Source organism: Geotrypetes seraphini, chromosome 1 (genome assembly GCF_902459505.1).
Source record: "Geotrypetes seraphini chromosome 1, aGeoSer1.1, whole genome shotgun sequence".
NCBI lineage: Eukaryota > Metazoa > Chordata > Amphibia > Gymnophiona > Dermophiidae > Geotrypetes > Geotrypetes seraphini.
Window position 1 is genome coordinate 120,484,763 of NC_047084.1, and position 20,127 is coordinate 120,504,889.

The following is a 20,127-nucleotide window of genomic DNA, read 5'->3' on the forward strand; positions in this document are numbered from 1 at the left end:
AAACAAAGTAAATAGTGCAAATTGCAAAATCTAATCAAAACAAAACTCAAAAGAAAAACAACTCAGAGAAAGGTTCAGGATTTTTCTTTTCCAGCTAAAGTCAATAATTCATTCTGAGATACTGCTCTCCTCAGAGCTTCTCTCTCTCAAGGCCTTCACAGCCTGCTCCCAAGCAGGTTGTAATGGAAAATACAGTTCTCTGCTCTGATATTTTTCCAAAACAAAGCCTCCAGCAGCTTTTAGAGCACTGCTGGGAAAAAGGAGAGTGCCCTAGGTTTGCCTGTCAAAAGCTCCAAAAACAGCCTTCAAAATCCCTCCCTGGGTGTTTGCAAACCTCTCCCCAAAAAGGCACTTTCAGCTTCTAAACCAAAACAAATGCAGAGTCCAAAAGAGTTCAAAAACAAAAACTCACGGTTTAGGCTTATCCTTGCACCTAGTTAACAAGCCTACTTCCATAGGTTCAGGAAACTCGACAAATTCCTCTGGCAGTTCTCCCTGCAGTTCCATGGGAGTTTCCTCTTCAGGCATTGGTAGTTCTGGTGATTCACCAGCTTCTTCTACCTCCATGGGTGTACAGCTATCATCCCTGCTTGTGCCAGGGAGGTCATCGTGGGAGAGAGACCTCAACTTTCTCCCTATCCTGCCTAACTGCTTGTTCCAAACTACTGGCTTTTCTAGTGAAGAGACACACCCTGCTCTGGCTGAGTCAGCATGGAAGCGAACGCCTCTTGGGCTCCCCTGGTGGTGACCTGGATACTGGTTACTCTGTATGCTCCTAGTTCTACTGTGTTCTCTAGGTGCGTGACCAGTCTTCCCAGTTCCTGACTCTGGAGGGTTAGTAGGCTCCAGGAAATTCTCATAGTGTCTGGGCCGGACCTTAGGTATCCCCTTCCTGGGCTTCTTAACCCTTTTCCTACCAGCCCTCACCGGGACCTTGGCAGGCACGGCGCCTGACTGGTCACAGTATCAAATGTTTTATCTTTTAAACCACATATTAGTCTTTTTTACCATTTAAGATTGCTAAAGCACTTAAAACCTCTTTTGACCAGAGACAATCTGTTGAAGTTGGTACATATTATAACTAGCAGACTTGGGGCTAGATGCAATTGATGCGCAAACAGGTTTGCATGCAAATGAGTTGCATGGAGATGCAAACCCAACAGATCAATTGCTCAATGACACATGTACAGAGCCCTAACAGCAGTGACAGGGGAAGAAGCCTTCTGTCACTGCTGTTAGGACTTCTTTTTTTTTTTTTTTTTTTATGGCACAGATGTGCGTGTGTTACACACACAAAATATCTATCCCATAAAAAAGAAATAAAAGTCCCCCACCGCCAATGATGGCTCTCACTGACTGAACGTAGTACCAGGAATCCCCCCCAGAGAGAAAATTGGCAGGAGGGATGCCCACTCCCTCCTGCCAACGGAGGCCCCTCCCTCCTGTACTATCACCTACCCTCCCCCTTCCTCCTGAAAAAAATGGTAGGAGGGATGCCCACTCCCTCCTGCCACCGCATGCTCCCCTGAAACCCACCCCCCATACTCCTCCAGCTCCGAGGGCCCAGCTGTGGAAAACGACAGGCCAAGCGATGTTAGTACATCAATCGCTTGGCTACTTTGCATGGGGTTTTAACTAATTTCCATGGCCGGATCGGAAAACGGGCGATCGAGGGGAAAAACATGTGGTTGTCCATTTTGTGAATCGGGTCGGTAATGGCGATTGTTGTGAAAACAGGTTTAGTGACGATTGCTGACTTAGTGCATGTAGGCCTCGATTATTGTAATTCTCTTCTGACTGGCTCTAGCAAAACAAATCTTCAAAGCGTGTTAGGTGTCATTGATGCATGTTTGAGTCCTAGTGACTTGATGAATTACAGATCTAAAAAGAGTACAATTTGCAAAATACAGCGACATGACTTATTGTTGAGGCCAAAAAGAGAGAATATTGCCCCAATTTTGTATCAATTCCATTGGTTACCAGGAATTTTAAATCCTGAGTTTAGTTTATAAAGCTCTGTATCTTTCAAAAATATTGCATTCTTTGCAAAAAAGATTCCTAGATGTAATCTTTCCTAGATGTAATCAAGTTGTCATCAGTTAGGAAAAGAGCTTTTCCTTACATTGGACCATCCTGGTGGAATTCCTGCTTTTAGTAAAGCTGTTTAAAACTTTATTATTTCAGGTGTATTGGATCGGAGCTATTTTAGCAGTTTTATATTTAGTGAGGTTTCTTTTGTAATGACTTCATATAATTCTAGTATCAGAAGTAATCCTAGATGGAGCATTGGTCTGACTCTGTGTGACTGTTCTTATGGGAAGGTCTCGGTATGAGGGGTAGACGTCCCAGCCTTCAAGCAACAGTGACACCTTTCTGGTTCTGAAAGAGTCAGGCTGTGGGGGTTGGCTGAAAAGACAGATTTTTTTTTTTTTAAATTTGTCTCACACTTCTGTATATCCCAGTGATTCCCAACCCTGTCCCGAAGGACTACCAGGCCAGTTGGGTTTTCAGGCTAGCCCTAATGAACATGTATGAGAAAGATTTGCATGTAATGGAAGTGACAGGCATGCAAATCTGCTCCATGTATATTCATTATATCCTAATAACCCGACTGGTCTGGTGGTCCTCTAGGACAGGGTTGGGAACCACTATTGCAACTAAATGAGAAAGATACACTTAACATATACCTGGTATTAAAATCAAATTTTCCAACCTCTAAGTCAGTCACACATGTAAAGTCACACCCTAAGTCCCCATTTGATGATTGATAGGTCATATGGCCAATAGTCTCCCCCCTCCCCCTCCTTGTGTTTATCTTCTGGATTCTTCCTTGGTCCCATGGACAGCAGCTGCCAGCAAATTCTCCCCTCCTGCCAACCTCCGTCCCCTATCGGCCGCTTTCACAGCTCTGCCTTGCACTCCAAAGCTGTTTCTGAGTTGCTGTACAAGCTTTTGCTCAGGAAATGCTCTTATGATGTGTGGCAGAGGGCATGAAATGCCAGTGGGTCTATATAGGAAGGTGCCATGCTAATGAAGAGCCATCTGCTAAAGATAACCACCAGTGCCCTGTTACAGTTTTTCAAATCCAAACGTTTTATTGTATCAATAAAAATCAAAGCAGTCAAAAATATGCAAAAACAATAACTAATTCAATGGTTAGTAATCCAGGGGAGTGAGTTCTATGAGGAGGGATAGAATAGGTCACTGACACTCTATTGCCCCTGGGCTACCTTTTATACCTCTACCCCCCTAGAAGCTTATAATTCTCTGCCTTCCTTTGAGGGTTTATAGCCAATCGGCTTGTGACACTTAATTTTCCTTGCTGTTCTTGGTTCACCTCCAGCCCCCCCTTCCTAGAACTCGTGGGCCTGAGTTTTTTCCTTGTTCATATTAGGGCATTCTTCCTCTCGTCATCTTCTTTCATGAGTAGCTGAAGGCCATCTTGTCCTGTCTACTATCTTTGGGCTGTAAGCCAAGGACATGTTGCCTATGTCCAATTCTGCATAGTTTCATTTTCCTGTGAAGTAACAGTTTGTTGAGAGATGCACAGCCATCTTGTATACTTAAGTTTCAGTCTGCATCAGAACACTTTCCTTCAATCATTTCTTGCTCAGTCCATTATTTCTCACTAATGCAAAAACAAATTTGGGAGCGTTGAGAAAAGGTATGAAGGAAAGCAACTTCATGGGGGAGAATCTGTGGCAGCTGTTGACTGGGCCCAATGAATAGGAAGGGGAGATACTTGAACTGGTGTTGGTAAAGAAATGCTGACACTCGCATATAGGTTGAGTATATTAATTATACAATGAATGAGGACTTCTGATTGCGATGGAAGCCAAAAGCAGCAGGTGGAAGCTCAAAAATAATCTCCACCTTCAAAAACAGCAGGATACCAAGAGCATACGAGCCATGAAGAAAGGTGATGCTGGATAGGCATTTTAATTGATGACCTTGACTTTAAATGATAATTGGTGTCGTATGAAGAAACTGGTTGATTTCACCTGTTCAACTTTCTCCTTCTGCAGACAACAGCAGTAAGGTTTAATCTGGTTGGGGACTGTGCTTTCTTGCTCTGATTTGTCTGACTTCCATTTATTAGGAGAATTTTAATGGCGCAGAAGTTGGCACCTACCAACCCTTTACCAACTTTCATCCACCTCAGATGGGAGGGATGCCACCACAAATACCTACAACTCCTCCAGCATATGAAACTGTAAGTTCTTAACTTTCTTTTAAGGGTTCTGATTTGTCTTTAGCAATTCAAGTTCTTCTGTAGAGACATAGGAATCTGTACTTATGTAAATTACCCCTGGTCACGAGTAGCTTGCAGAAGTTTGTCAGTCGCATCTTTCAGCTCTTCCTCCTTCACCAGTGGAATTATAGTGCCCTCTTCAGTTTTTCCTTCAATGTTCAGACAAGTGGTTCGACAATGAACTACTGCTACTCAAAAGACAATGCAGAAGACTAGAAAGAAAATGAAGAAAAAATAACCAAGAACCCACTAAAACAGCCTGGAGAAAACTTAACCAACAGTGCAAGCAAAAATTAAAAGAAAAAAGAAAGACACACTACACCAACCTAATAGGCAGAGAAACCCAAAAAGCAAAAAAGCTATTCCAGTTACTAAAAACTCACAGACACCAAACCCTACCTGGCCAATAACGACACCCCTCCCCCTTTAGCCACCCTTTTAGCTGAATACTTTAAAAACAAAATTACAACTGCCAGAGCTACCTTCACTGGAACCCCAACTCACCTAGAAGAGATCACAATGCCCCCCACAGAAAAAGAATCAGCTGTAGCGGACAGAACCTGGTCCCACTTCTCCACTATACTATGGTCCGACCTTAACAAACTATATAAAAAATACAGCCACGCTTCCTGCCCTTCATACCTGTTAAAAACCTCCAGTACTATATTCCGTGCTTTCCTCCTACAATGGATACAAATCATGCTCACAGACGGCCTTTTCCCACAAGACCTCAGTGAAATCATCGTCACCCCAATCCTAAAAGACCCTAAAGGAGCAACAGATCAACCATCCAACTACAGACCCATAGCCTCAATACCCTGTATGTCAAGTTAATGGAAGGCCTTGTAGCTAAACTCCTCACCAACTACCTAGAAAACCACAACTTACTCTATCCTACTTAATCTGGGTTCAGAACCAACTACAGCACAGAGACACTACTAGGATCCCTCCTGGACACAGCTAGACAACACCTCAGCACAGGCAGAAAAATGTTAATTATACAACTAGATCTCACCGCAGCATTTGACCTGGTAGACCATGACATCCTACTACAAATACTAGATTCAATAGGAATCACAGGAAAGGTACACACATGGTTTCAAGGATTCCTACAATCCAGGACTTACAGAATAAAGACAAACAAAGAAAAATCGGAGCCATGGTCCAACCCCTGCGGCGTACCCCAAGGATCACCTCTATCCCCAACACTCTTCAACCTCTACATTGCATCCCTTGGCACCTGCCCTTCACATAAATACTGATACTGCCTGTCATTACCTGACATTACTTACATCACATTACACCTCCAGACAACATGGCAATTTTTAACAAACACCAACTGCTTCTAGGGATACTGTACCTAATCTGCTCCAGATGCTGGGGCAATGAAGACAAACCCCCTCAACCTATTCACACCTACCCCTCTTGGCACAGATCAGCCAAACTAACCAAATCAACAAGCTCCCACCAACTTCTACAAAACTATCCAGAACAAGGCCCACTTCAAATTCCAGTAATAAACACTATCCGTAAACCCCCACAAACCATACAAGAGCAAGACCAATAACAGAAACCTAAAAAAGCTAATATGCTCTGAAACTACCACCCCAACCAACTATGAAGTCACTAAGGGATACTATCTAAATACTCGTTCCGTGAGAAACAAAGCACACATAATAAACGACTGGATATCGCAAACAAAACCAGACTTCCTGTTTCTGACAGAAACATGGATGGTATCTGACACAGACATCATCATGAAAGAAATCCTACTACAGGGATACAAAATACTCCCACTGTCAAGAAGCTGGAAAAAAGGAGGCGGTCTAGCGATTATACTAAAAGAATCCTTTGACTACATCAAGATAGATTCCAAATCTTCAGAAAACCTAGAACTACTAACTTGCAAAATCTCAAATGCCCAATTAGAACAATCACTGACTACAACTCTATTTTATATCCCACCCAAAAAATGGTCAAATGCCAGAGAAGAATTCTTCAAATTCCTAACCATAAATACCCTAAAAGGATTGTATAACCTACTTCTGGGGGACATAAACATACACCTAGAACAAAAGGGAAAACCAGAAGTAACCGAAATTGCCAACTTCCTTATATTACTCAATTTTCCAATGCCAGACACAGAGATAACCCATGAAAAAGGACACAAACTAAACATAGTTACCTTCTCTCAAAAAGAAACTCTAGACCCAAAAATACAATACTAAACAGGGGCCTGGGAAAAATGCATTTGGTCAGACCACTATATTGGCAAATTTGACCTACGCTGGCAAAAAAAGAGATCGCAACCGAAATACTAAAACAACAACCAGTCGAGGTACTGTAAACCTTACTAAATTCTGGTCTCACTACGAGCTACGTCCCCCAACCGACGAAATACAGGACTTCCCAACAAGATGGAGAAATTTCAGTAAGAAACTTTTAGTTCAAATAGCTCCATACTAAACATGCAAAAAGAAAGATAAATCGGGGGCGTGGCTTTGGAGCGGATGAAGATGGCTGGGTAATGGAGTAGCTCTGTGAAGGCAAGCTAACTGACAGATAATATAGTCAGGAAAAATTTCAAATTTCGCTCTGAAAAGTGAATTGGAGATTGATTATGGCTTCGGGTAAGCAAAATAAAAATTTGACAGCGGGAAGCGGCACAGGAAGTATGAAGTGGTCAAAACTTGATACGGCTTCCCCGCTGTCAGTTCTGTTGCCGCCGGAGGATGTAGAAAATAAAGACATAATGAAGGAAATCCAGGTGGTAAAAGAAATAGTTTTAGAATGTGCTAAAAGTATAAAAGAAGTAAAGGAAGAGATGGTGTGTTTGTCAAATAAACTGCAAGTGATGGAATTGAAAGTGGACCAAATAGAGAAAAGAGTGGAAAAGTGTGAGGAGGAAAGTGTACAGCATAAGGAACACAGTAAAGAAATTGAAGCGCTGAAAAGGGAGCTGGAAGATTTATCTAATAGGGAACGAAGGAGCAATTTGAGGGTGCTTGGGGTCCCGGAGGGAATTGAACAGTCAGATCCGATTGGATTTTTGCTCAATTTTTTGCCAAAGGTGCTCCCGATAAAAAATAAATTTCCGTTGGAAATCGAACGCGCGCACAGGATCCCAACGAGATTGACAAGCAGCCAGAAAGGACCCCGTCCACTGATTTTTAAGCTACTGAGATATCAGCAGGTAGCTGAAATAATTAAATTGGCCAAAGATAATAAAAATTTTAAATGTCAGGACTCTAAGATTTACATCGTTCCTGACTTTGCTAGAGCAAAGGCACAAAAGAGGAAGCAGTTATTGGACCTGAGACCACAGCTGAGAAGTCTGGGAGCTAGATATGGTCTCATATAAGAATAAAACTTTGAATTTTGAATCTGCAGCAAAACTTAAGGAGTTTCTGGAGCAGTGTGAATCACCAATGGCTACTTAAGAGGAGATCTGGATGAAAGTATTTACTTTCTTGGTTGTAATGTTTATTTTTGTTTGAGAAATTCATATGTTTAAAAAAGTTAATGGGATTCTGAAGGAAGGACTGCAGTTGGATTCAAAAACATTCCACATTCCATCTTGTCAGGAGGCAAATGGAAAGTAGCCTGTAAGAGTCTATGAGATGCAATATTACAGACTTTTTAAAGGACAGAGGTTGAATAGATGGACTGAATTGACTTGCTGATTGGAAAGACAGACTGAGGAAATGTTGGAGGATTGTGGAAAACAGTTTGAAGGAGATAAGTTATATATGATACTGAGAATGAGAAAGTATATTCTACAAGCAAGAGGACATTAATTAGAATGGATCTGCAAGCAAGATGTGTGTTGGAATGTGACTTTGTATGCCTTATAATTTTAAATTAAAAAAAAAAGGGGGAAGTCTGCTGTGATATATGGAATAATGACATTGTAATGGAAAATCCATTAATGCAGCAGAGGATTTATTAAAGATGGTTCTGATATATAGTTGGCCTGGCATTAAAATAAAAATGACAGATATTGTGGTGGTCAATAATAAAGAAACAGGGATTATATATGTATGAGGTGAAGGATTTTTGATTGACACCATAAGTCTGAAATCGTGGCCGCTGCAAATCTTTATGAAAAATAGTTTGAAGAGGAGATTTTATTTGGACCAAAGGATGTGAATGAGAATGTATAAGCAGAAAGTGAGAGGACACTAGTTGGTATGGATCTGCAAGCAAGAGGAGATTTGGAATGTGACTTTATGTGGCATACAGCACCTCATTTCAAGAAGAGGAAGTTTGATATTATGTATGGGCTAAGGTTTTGCATTTGCAAATCTGTTAATGTAACAGTGGTTATAATACTGTAGGTTTTGCTAAAAGTTGGTCTGACTTTAATATACTTTTTGAAAAGAAAAAGTTAGGAAGGATGATTTCTAATATATATTAAATAATATTTAAAGGTGTTAATTGACTTGAGGGTATGGGGTGTAATCTGCTCTAAAAGGTGGATATGGTTTGGATGATTGTAATTTTAAAAGTTTATTTGATTATTTATTTATTACAAAGATATCTTATTTGTAATGAGTGAGTAGGGAAAAGATGGTTTATGAGAGAAAGGAAAAAAAAAAAAAGCAGGAGGTAATCCTTGATAAAGAAGTCTTGTTTGATAAAGTGTTTTTCATTTAATATTATAATGATCTGGCTAATGGATTAGAAATTATAAATATAGCTTGCGGGGAGTTTATTGCCTAGTCAAGGTGTGCGTTTCAAAGCTGGCGTGTAATTTAAGGGAGGGAAGGGAGGGGGTGGGGATTAAGGGTATGGGGAGGGGTACAGGGGAGGGGATGGGGGTCTAATAATAATTTTAAAAAGGGGAAAAGAGGATATAATATTGATGTTGGGAATATTTTGATTTATTGGTTTGATTTGACATAATGACTCTAAAGATTCTTTCACTAAATGTTAATGGTCTCAACCATCCGATAAAAAGAAAAAAAACATTGCTATATTTAAAAAAACAGAATGCGGATGTCTATTTCATACAAGAGACTCACCTTAATGGAGATGAATCAAAAAAATTAATTGGTAATTGGGTGAAGGATTGTTTTTTTGCACCGGCGGTGGGGAAAAAAGCTGGGGTAGCTATTTTAATAAATAAAAAATGTTCAGCAGGATTTAGTATGGTGGCTGCAGATAAATTAGGAAGGTGGGTACATGTGAACATGAGTATGGGCAATAATACCGTGGCGTTATTTAATGTGTATGTCCCTAATTCGAATTAAATTGAATATTTTAAAACTCTACAACCAATAATTTTACCACTGGCTGCTAATAATTTGATAGTGGCAGGAGATTTTAATGCTGTTATGGACCCTTTATTGGATAAAAAAACCTAGTAAAGTTTTAAAATCTTTAGGGTTGGAAAATTTTATAAATTCTTATAATTTAAAGGATATTTGGAGAATTCTTCATTTTAATGATCAAGATTTTTCGTTTTATTCACATGTTCATAAATCTTTTTCCAGAATTGATTATATTTTTGTTTCTGATGGGCTAATACAAGATGTTACTCAAGCCTCTATAGAACCAATAATTTTATCAGATCATGGTGGAGTGTGAATTAATTTAAATTTTAATGATCCAGATAATGTTAGGCCTGTCTGGAGATTTAATAATGCATTGCTTGCATATCCAAAATTTTGTGAAGAATTTCAATCAAAAATTGATGAATATTTTCAAAATAATATTACAGAGGAAGTGTCTTTAGAAATAATATGGGATGCTTTTAAGGCAACGATGGATGAGAGGGCAAATTATATCATTTTCAGCCTATTCTAAAAAACAACTAAGCAATTTACTGAAGTGGAACAAGAAATAAAAGACTTAGAATCGAAATTGGTTAATAAGTGGGAGAATTCTACGTTACAAGTTTTATTAGAAGCAAAATATAAATACAATGAGATTTCTTCTAAATTGGCTAAAGATGAAAATGAATGCAATAAAAGATGAAAAAGGTGATATTCATTCTCAGATTGGTCCTATTTTAAAACAATTTTTAAATTATTATAAAAACCTGTATTCTTCTGAGTCTTATTTAAGTAAAGGAAAAGATGGTATAGAGTTTTTAAATAATATTGTAGGTCCGAAGATTCCTGATCATATAAAAAGAAATTTGGAAAATCCAATATCTTTACAAGAATTACAAACAGCATTGAAGTCTCTTAGAGTGGGGACCGCTCCAGGTGGTGATGGTTTTACGGTAGAGTTTTATAAAACATTTCAAAATACTCTTTTACCTCATTTATTAAATTTATATCAGAATCAACTAAAGAAAGGTTGTATAACAGGCACTATGGCAGAATCATTAACTATTGTTTTGCCGAAGCCAAATAAAGATCCCATGCTGGTTTCAAATTACAGGCCTATTTCTTTGATAAATGTGGATGGTAAATTATTAGCCAAACTTTTGGCTATACGTTTGGCAAAAGCTCTTCCTCACATAATTGGTATGCATCAAACAGGGTTTGTTGCTCAGAGACACTCTTCTAATAATACCAGATTGGCATTGCAAATGTTATATTTAACAAAAGAAATTGGAGATCCGGCTTTTTCTGTGTCTCTAGATGCAGAGAAAGCTTTTGATCGGGTGGAATGGACATTTATGTATCAGGCCATGGAGTGGTTTGGTATTGTTTCGGGATTTATACAAATGATTAAAACACTGTATAGCTCTCCTGTTGCTAGATTATATATCAATAATAATTTTTCTGATTGTTTTAAATTGCAAAGGGGAGTTAGACAGGGATGTCCTCTATCTCCTTTACTTTTTGATATAGTGCTTGAACCCTTATTATTAGCTATTCAACAGAAAAGGGAGATACAGGGTATACCGCGTAATGATAAAGAATATAAAGTATCTGCATATGCGGATGATATATTACTTCATTTGAGAAATCCTGAAACAACCATTCCAAATTTACTGGTTTTGATTGAAAAATTTGGAAAGTTTTCAGGATATAAAATAAATTGGATTAAATCAGAAGTTCTTCCTTTGAATGTGCATTGCACAAAAGGATTATTTGACTCATTCCCTTTTATATGGAAAGAAGAAGGAATAAAATACTTAGGTATATGGATAAAAAATACACTTGATGAGACAATTATAATGAATGAAAAAAGTTTATTGCAAAAAGTAACAGAGTTATGTGAGCAATGGAATCCTTTACAATTATCTTGGTGGGGAAGAGTTCAAACTGTCAAAATGATGATATTGCCTGTGGTTTGCTATCAAATGGGAATGATACCAGTTTTTTTTCAGGGGTCTTTTTATAAAAAATTAAATAATATTCTTAGTAAATTTATTTGGCTGGGTAAAGCTGTAAGAATTGCTCTAGTGACTTTACAAAAACCAATTGAGGAGGGAGGGGTAAATTTTCCAAATTTTTATAGGTTTCATCAATCCTATATCTTGCGCCAAGGTATGTATTGGGTCCTCCCAGAACTCATGGAGAAGCTTCCAGATTGGTTATGGTTGGAGTGGCAGCTCATGTCTCCTATCAGGCTTCGTCATCTGCTTAGCATTAAAATGCCTAGAATAAGGAAAACCAAAAGGATATTAATGGACACATGGACAACATTAAAATATGTTAACAATTTAACTCCTATTACTATTCAAAAATCTACTTGTCAAAACATATGGCTGAACTCCAAGATACGAATAGGCGGTTTTATGATTGTCTGGAAGGATTGGATTGAGGCAGGAATACGTACTTTAAATGATGCTATTAATGATGGTAAGCTGCTGGAGTTTTCACAATTGCAACATAAATTTGGTCTTGATAAAAAACAAAGTTATAAATGGTTGCAATTGAAGCAGGCCATTCAGGCAGGGTTCCCTGAATGGAAGTCTTTAAATACTCATTTTACTCTAGAATTCTTATGCTTCCAGGCAGACTTTCTGGGTCACCAGGCCGCGCAGTGGTATAAAACATTATCTGGCTATTTAAATAAAAAACCAAGGACTGTACTTAGAGATATTTGGAGCATTGAGATTAAACATAAAATTAATGCATCTCAATGGCCACGTATTTGGTCTTCGAGGATAAGATGTACATTGTCTGTGTCTATGAGGCAAACATGGTTTTTCCTGTTGCATAGAGCACTCTGGACCCCTGTTCGTTTACAAAAATTGGATTGCTCTAAATCTAATAGATGTTGGCATTGTCATCTTGAGGCTGGAACCCTAGATCATTTATTATTTTATTGTCCTCTTATTAATAATTTTTGGAAATTGATATGGGGACAAATAAATTGTATGTTAGAGAATCATGTGGCCCTGTCATATGACACAGTTTTGTTTGGGATGTCTATGAGGGCCAAAAGTCAAATCTCCTCGAATAATAATAAGCTGTTAATGATTTTAATAGGAGTTGCCATCCAACAAATAACATACAATTGGAAAGACTACAGGGGGTTGAATTACTGTTTCTGGTGGAGTTCGGTGTGTCATGTGTATGAAATGGAAAAAACATTGGCGATTAAGAGAGGATATTATAAGAAATTTAAAGATGTGTGGGAACCATTAATTGATTACTATAATAAATAAATGAATTTATCCCCATTTAGTATGTATAGGGTGGGAGGGTGGATGGGTGGGTTTTATGACATTAGGATGAGTAGTTACAAAAATATTTGGAAAGGGAGGGAGGGGAGGTAATTTATGGTATAAGATTATTGTAAAGTTTCAAGTGAAGAATGTATAGTATGATTTGATTTATTGTACACTTGTTTGTATAATGTAAAAAGGAATAAAGATATTAAAAAAAAAAAAAAAGAAAGATAAATCACTAAATGAATGATTCGACTCGGAACTACTAATCAACAAACAGGAACTAAGAAAATTGGAGAGAATTTGGAAAAAAACTAACAAAAAAATAGACAAGTCAAACTGGAAACAAAAAATGAAAATATACAAAAATCTGATCAAAGAAAAACGCACAAAGCACTACGTACAGAAAATAGGTACAACAAAAATAAACAGTAAAGAATTGTTCAAACTAGTAAAAATGTTAACAGACACAACTCAAATCCTGAAAAAGAACAATGAGAGCACTCCATCTGCTCAAACCCTAACCAACTCATTTAAAAATAAAATCACAGACCTAAGAGCAAATATACCTACGCCCAAAACCAATACACTTCACTATTTTGAACCCCACGATCAGGAATCCAGGGTAGACATGATCTGGGACCACTTTGATCTCCCAAATTGGCATCAATTCCTAATTTTATTCAATAAATACACCAACTCAAACTGCCTACTTGACGAATGTCCCCCTAAAATCATGACAGTTGCCCCACCTGATTTCAAAATGGAACTATTCACTTGGCTAACAACTGCCCTCACAAACGGAACATTAAACGAGGATATGGGACACATACTGTTTACACCTATCCCCAAAGATGAGAAAATCTCAACAGCACTGACATCCAACTACAGACCCATAGCAAGCATTCCCCTTTTCACAAAGCTATAGGAAGGATTGGTCATCCTACAACTAGTAAACTACCTAGACAAATTTAACATCCTCAGTGAACACCAATCAGGCTTCAGGAAAGGATACAGCACAGAAACTGTCATAGCTTCCATACTAAACCACCTCTATGATCTTTTCAGCAACGGCAATAGCGCTCTGATTTTGCAACTAGACCTTAGCAGTGCGTTCAACCTAGTTGACCACAAAATCATGCTACTTTGCCTTGATGCAATGGGATTCTCGGGAAAGGTAAAGAAATGGTTCCAAGAATTCCTAACAAACAGATCCTACCGAGTAACCAGCAATGGAAATTACTCCAACCCATGGAAAAACCCATCGGGGGGTGCCCCAGGGCTCCCCACTATCACCCACACTATTCAACATCTACATCGCATCCTTAGGTCATCTGCTACAAAAATTAAACTTAAAGCACTATATATATGCAGACGATATATCCATCCTAATCCCCTTAAAAGAAATCACAACTGAAATTACAGACAATGATAGAAATTGAAAAATGGACTACCAACTTCAAACTGAAACTAAACACTGAAAAGACAAAAATCTTTTTGGCAAGCCCCAATGACAAAATAACCAGAACATCATTAAAAATAAATGACCACGAATACCCAATCTCCAAAACCATAAAAATACTGGGTATCACACTAGATACACACTTAAACCATGGCTGACCACACAAACTTGCTGGTGAAAAAATGCTTTTACACGCTGTGGAAACTAAGGACTATTAAAAAATACTTTGACACAACATCCTTTAGATTTCTGGTGCAGTCACTGACCCTCTCTATCCTGGACTACTGCAACATCGTCTACCTGGGTATCCCAAAAAAAAAACAGTACAAAAATTAAGAATAGTGCAAAACACTGCAGTTCGCTTAATCTTTGGACTGAGGAAAAAAGACCATAATAGCCCCTACTGGTTGCCAATGGAGGCACGAATACTGTTCAAATTTGCATGTATCTGTTTCAAACAAGTCTGGGGACAAGCACCTTCCTACCTGCTACCACACTTCACGTTACACAACCCCACACGAACAACCAGAAACAGAAACATCTTTACATACCCAAAGATCACAGGCTGCAAATACAAATTCTTCCTGGACAGAACCTTCATGTTCCAAGCAAGCAGACAGCAATCCTGGCTGGGAAACTACATAAATAGAGCCAGACAGACCTACGGCGCATACCAAAAATCAATTAAAACCATTCTATTTGACAAATTCATCGCCTAAACAAATGACCTTCTCTCATTATATTTCCCTTCACAAACCTGATGTAATTTCTTATGTAACTCCAATGCCTCATGTAACATTTCTCATATAACCCCAATTTTTATGTAACATTTCTCCTCTTGCATTCTGTAATTTGCTGATTGTCCAGCCTTTTTTCGATGTGAACCGCCTAGAAGTCATTCGACTATGGCGGTATAGAAAAATAAAGTTGTTGTTATTATTAGACAAATTAGGCTTAACCTCCTATAGCTATGCAGACAACATCACCATTCTCCTTCCTTATGATCAAACAGTGCCCTCCATGACAGACAAACTACACAGAACACTAGAAACAGTAGCAACATGGATGAAAGATCACAAACTGAATCCAGACAAAACAAAATTCATACTCCTTGAAAATAACAAAACCCCAACCATAACAAACCTAGTAATAAACTCTATCACATACCCCATTCAACCCACTCTAAAACTTCTGGGAATGATGATAGACAGATGTTGTACCATGCAGCTGCAAATCAACAAAACAATACAGAAATCATTCGCAGTCATGAGAAACCTAAGGCAAGTCCGAAAATTCTTCAACAGAAAACAAGTCCAGCTCGTTGTCCAGTCCCTAGTCCTAGGTCTATTAGACTACTGCAACATTCTCTGTCTCCCCTGCCCTGCAACAATGATAAAACAAATTACAAAAAGTACAAAACACCGCTCTGAGACTTATCTTTTCACTGAGGAAACACAACCACTTCACAGTGGCATACCTCGAAACACACACTGACTCTCAATACAAGCAAGAATACTATTCAAATTCTACTGTCCTCTATTTAAATATCTAAATGACTAAATGCTCCATTAAATCAGCTGAGAGTATTGTTTAGGCAGGGCATAAATGCTCAAGCCTCCTCCACCCACATCATTGGCAGAAAAAACTTCCGTAGAGACTATATGCTTGCCGCTAAGCTTGTTTTATGTATGGGACATGTTAATTACACATGTCCCATATATAAAACAAGTTTAGCGGCAAATGTATAGTCTCTACAGAAGTTTTCTCTACCAATGGATTTGGGTGGAGGAGGCTTAAGCATTTATGCCACTATATTGCCAATATAGTGGTCTGAACAAACCTCAGACTTTTTCTTCCTTTGAAGACAATACTCTCAGCTGATTTAGTGGAGCATTTAGTCATTTAGATATTTATCCACTTCACTGTCATTGATTTAGTAATACTGTCTTCTATTTAAAACCGTAAATGGAGACAACCCAGCCTACTTGAACAACCGCCTAATTCAAACTACCACAACCAGACATAGGAGAACCCCCAAGCCATTCACGCACCCTCCAATCAGAGACGTCGAATGTAAAAAACTGTACGATGGCCTTCTAGCCACACAAGCAGCAAAACTAGACTACCAACTCTCCAATTTACTGGTCACAACCCCAGACTACAAAACTTTCAGAAAAGAAATAAAACCATGCTATTCAAGAAATCTTTAAAGACAAACTAATGCCGCAAGAATCATCTCAGTACCCTGTAGCAACCCGCTGCACTCTGAAAAATACCTCTGGAAATGTCCTTATAACTTCATATGTAATCCGCCTTGAACCGCAAGGTATTGGCGGAATAGAAATCACTAATGTAATGTAATCAAGTTGGGAAAGGTGTGTTCTGACCTGTTCGGTTTTTCCATCTGATTTGTGAAGCTTTGGTGCCCAGAGGTCCCTCTTGTGGAGCAACTCTGCCTGGGAAAGGACGCAGACTCCGCAAGTGCAGTCTGCAGCTCTCAGGGCAACTACTGGGTGCACCTGCTTTGTGCATGCTCGAAGCTCTGGTTCCATTCCCCTGGGAGCTAGCTCACCTTCTAATTTATTACAAGCTTGAGCACAGGCTGTGGGGCCCTGCGTTAATCCCTTGGGGTTTCAGGGAGCCAGCAATGTGTCCATCTCCCCCCATCGCGCCATGAGGATTTGTGGGGGTTGAGCTCACAGTCTGTTCCAGACTCGCTAGCAGCCTGAAGAGCTCCAGTTTTGGATCCCTTTGAGAACAGTTTTGAGGCAGAAAGTCTTCTCCTTTCAATCAGGTTACAGGCAGGCACCAACACTAACTGCATGGGTCAATGATTGGCTGAGTGGTAGACTTCAGAGGGTGGTGGTTAATGGTACCCTCTCTAAAACGTCGGAGGTGACCAGTGGTGTGCCGCAGGGCTCGGTCTTGGGCCCAATCCTTTTCAACATATTCGTAGGAGACATGACTCAGGGGCTTCAAGGTAAAATAACATTATTTGCCGATGATGCCAAACTATGTAACATTGTAAGTAACAGCAATTTGTCTGACAGTATGACGCAGGACCTGCTTTTATTGGAACATTGGTCCTCGACCTGGCAGCTTAGCTTCAACGCTAAAAAATGCAAGGTCATGCACCTTGGCAACAATAATCCGTGCAGTTCGTACACATTGAATGGAGAAACCTTGGCTAGGACTGTAGCAGAACGAGATTTGGGGGTGATCATTAGTGAAGACATGAAAACTGCCAATCAAGTGGAGAAGGCTTCATCCAAGGCTAGGCAAATGCTGGGTTGTATCCGAAGAAGCTTTGTTAGTCGGAAGCTCAACGTCATAATACCATTGTACAGAACCATGGTGAGGCCTCATCTGGAGTACTGTGTACAATTCTGGAGGCCACATTACCATAAACATGTGCTGAGAGTTGAGTTGGTTCAGCGAATGGCCACCAGGATGGTCTTGGGGCTCAAGGATCTCTCGTACGAAGAAAGGCTGAACAAATTGCGGCTATACTCTCTTGAAGAACGTAGGGAGAGGGGAGACATGATTGAGATGCTTAAGTATATCACTGGTCGTATCGAGGTAGAAGATGATATTTTCTTTCTTAGAGGACTCTCGGCCACAAGAGGGCATGCGCTGAAAATCAAGGGCGGGAAGTATCATGGCGACACCAGGAAGTACTTCTTCACCGAAAGAGGGTTGACAATTGGAATGAGCTTCCAGTGCAGGTGATCAAGGCCAGCAGCGTGCCAAATTTTAAGAACAGATGAGATGCTCATGTCGGATCTCTAAGAGGGTAGAGTTAAGGGGATGGGTCATCAGAGTGCGATCTCTCAAAGGGTAGCAAGGGTCAATAGAATGGGCAGACTAAATGGGCTTTGGCCCTTTTCTGCCATCACTTTTTTATGTTTCTAACTCCATTTAGTTTTCATAAACAGGGTGGTATATATGCTAGTCCCAAAGCTATAGTCCTTCTCCAGGGGTTTCTTCTGTAAATACCCATTGAATTAGTTCTCAGTTCCCTCCCTGAGTTTGAGCGGGTGTACTCTTGTGGCCGAGGGTCCCTTGAGAAAGAAAATATCATCTTCCACTTCGACACGTCCTGTGAGGTACTTAAATGTTTCGATCATGTCTCCCCTCTCTCTACGTTCCTCAAGAGTGTAGAGCTGCAATTTGCTCAGTCTCTCTTCGTACGAGAGACCCTTGAGCCCCGAGATCATCCTGGTGGCCGTCCGTTGAACCGATTCAATTCTGCGCACATCTTTACTGTAATGTGGCCTCCAGAATTGCACACAGTACTCCAGATGAGGTCTCACCATGGCCCTGTACAACGGCATTATGACTTCAGGCTTTCCTAGAGAGAACTGTAGCGGAACGAGACTTAGGGGTAATCATCAGTGAGGACATGAAGACTGCTACTCAAGTGGAGAAAGCTTCATCTAAGGCCAGGCAAATCATAGGTTGCATACGCAGGAATTTCGTTAGCCGTAAGCCCGAAGTCATAATGCCGTTATATAGGTCCATGGTGAGACCCCATCTGGAATACTGTGTACAATTCTGGAGAGGCTGACCTCAGTCCCGGGAAAGATGATGGAGGCACTAATTAAAGACAGCATCTGTGAATACACCGAAAAAAATGGGCAACTAAAACCGAGTCAACATGGCTTCTGCAAAGGCAGGTCATGCCTCACCAACTTATTGTACTTCTTTGAGGGGGTGAACAACCAGGTGGATAAAGGGGAATCTATAGACATCATTTACCTTGACTTCCAAAAAGCCTTCGACAAGGTACCACACGAGAGACTGCTTAAGAAGATATGGAACCACGGGGTGCAAGGGGAGGTCCACCGATGGATCAGAAACTGGCTGGCAAACAGGAAGCAGAGGGTTGGAGTAAAGGGCCATTACTCAGGCTGGAAAGGGGTCACGAGCGGAGTTCCGCAGGGGTCGGTGCTAGGACCGCTCCTGTTCAATATTTACATAAACGACCTAGAGGCGGGAACCAAGTGTGAGGTCATTAAATTTGCAGATGACACCAAACTATACAGCAGGGCTCAAAACAGGGAAGACTGCGAAGATCTCCAAAAGGATCTAACGCAGATGGAAAAGTGGGCAGAGAAGTGGCAAATGAGCTTTAACATAGGGAAATGCAAGGTCATGCACGTGGGGAAAAAGAACCCGATGTTCACGTACAGAATGGGGGGAACACCGCTAGGGGTCAGTAACCTGGAGAGAGACCTGGGAGTGATGGTAGACGCAACACTGAAGGCATCGGCGCAGTGCGCCACAGCCTCGAAGAAAGCAAACAGAATGTTGGGTATCATTAAGAAGGGTATTACGACCAGGACGAAGGAAGTCATCATGCCGCTGTATCGTGCAATGGTGCGGCCTCATCTGGAGTACTGTGTCCAGTACTGGTTGCCGTACCTCAAGAAGGACATGGCAGTACTTGAGGGAGTACAGAGAAGAGCAACTAAACTGATAAAGGGAATGGAAAATCTCCCATATACCGACAGATTGAAGCAGTTGGGACTTTTCTCACTAGAAAAGCGGAGACTTAGAGGAGACATGATAGAAACCTTCAAGATCCTGAAGGGCATAGAAAAATAGACAGGGACAGATTTTTCAAATTAAGGGGCACCACAAGTACAAGGGGGCACTCGGAGAAATTGAAAGGGGACAGGTTTAGAACAAATGCTAGGAAGTTCTTTTTCACTCAGAGGGTGGTGGATACATGGAACGCGCTCCCAGAGGCTGTTGTAGGCAGCAAAACATTAAATGGATTCAAAGAAGGTTTGGATAGATTCCTTGAAGAAAAAGGGATTGAAGGGTATAGAT

General features: G+C 40.1%; 1 protein-coding gene across 2 annotated transcripts in view; it reads left to right on the top strand.

The window, feature by feature from the left end:
* Positions 1–20,127, top strand: part of IST1 (IST1 factor associated with ESCRT-III) — a 49,438-nt gene that overhangs the window by 25,391 nt on the left and 3,920 nt on the right. For both annotated transcript variants that reach the window (XM_033937132.1, XM_033937123.1), the window contains exon 8: positions 4,100–4,213. In XM_033937132.1, coding sequence (XP_033793023.1) covers positions 4,100–4,213 — 114 coding nt within the window. The remainder of the gene's footprint in view (positions 1–4,099; positions 4,214–20,127) is intronic.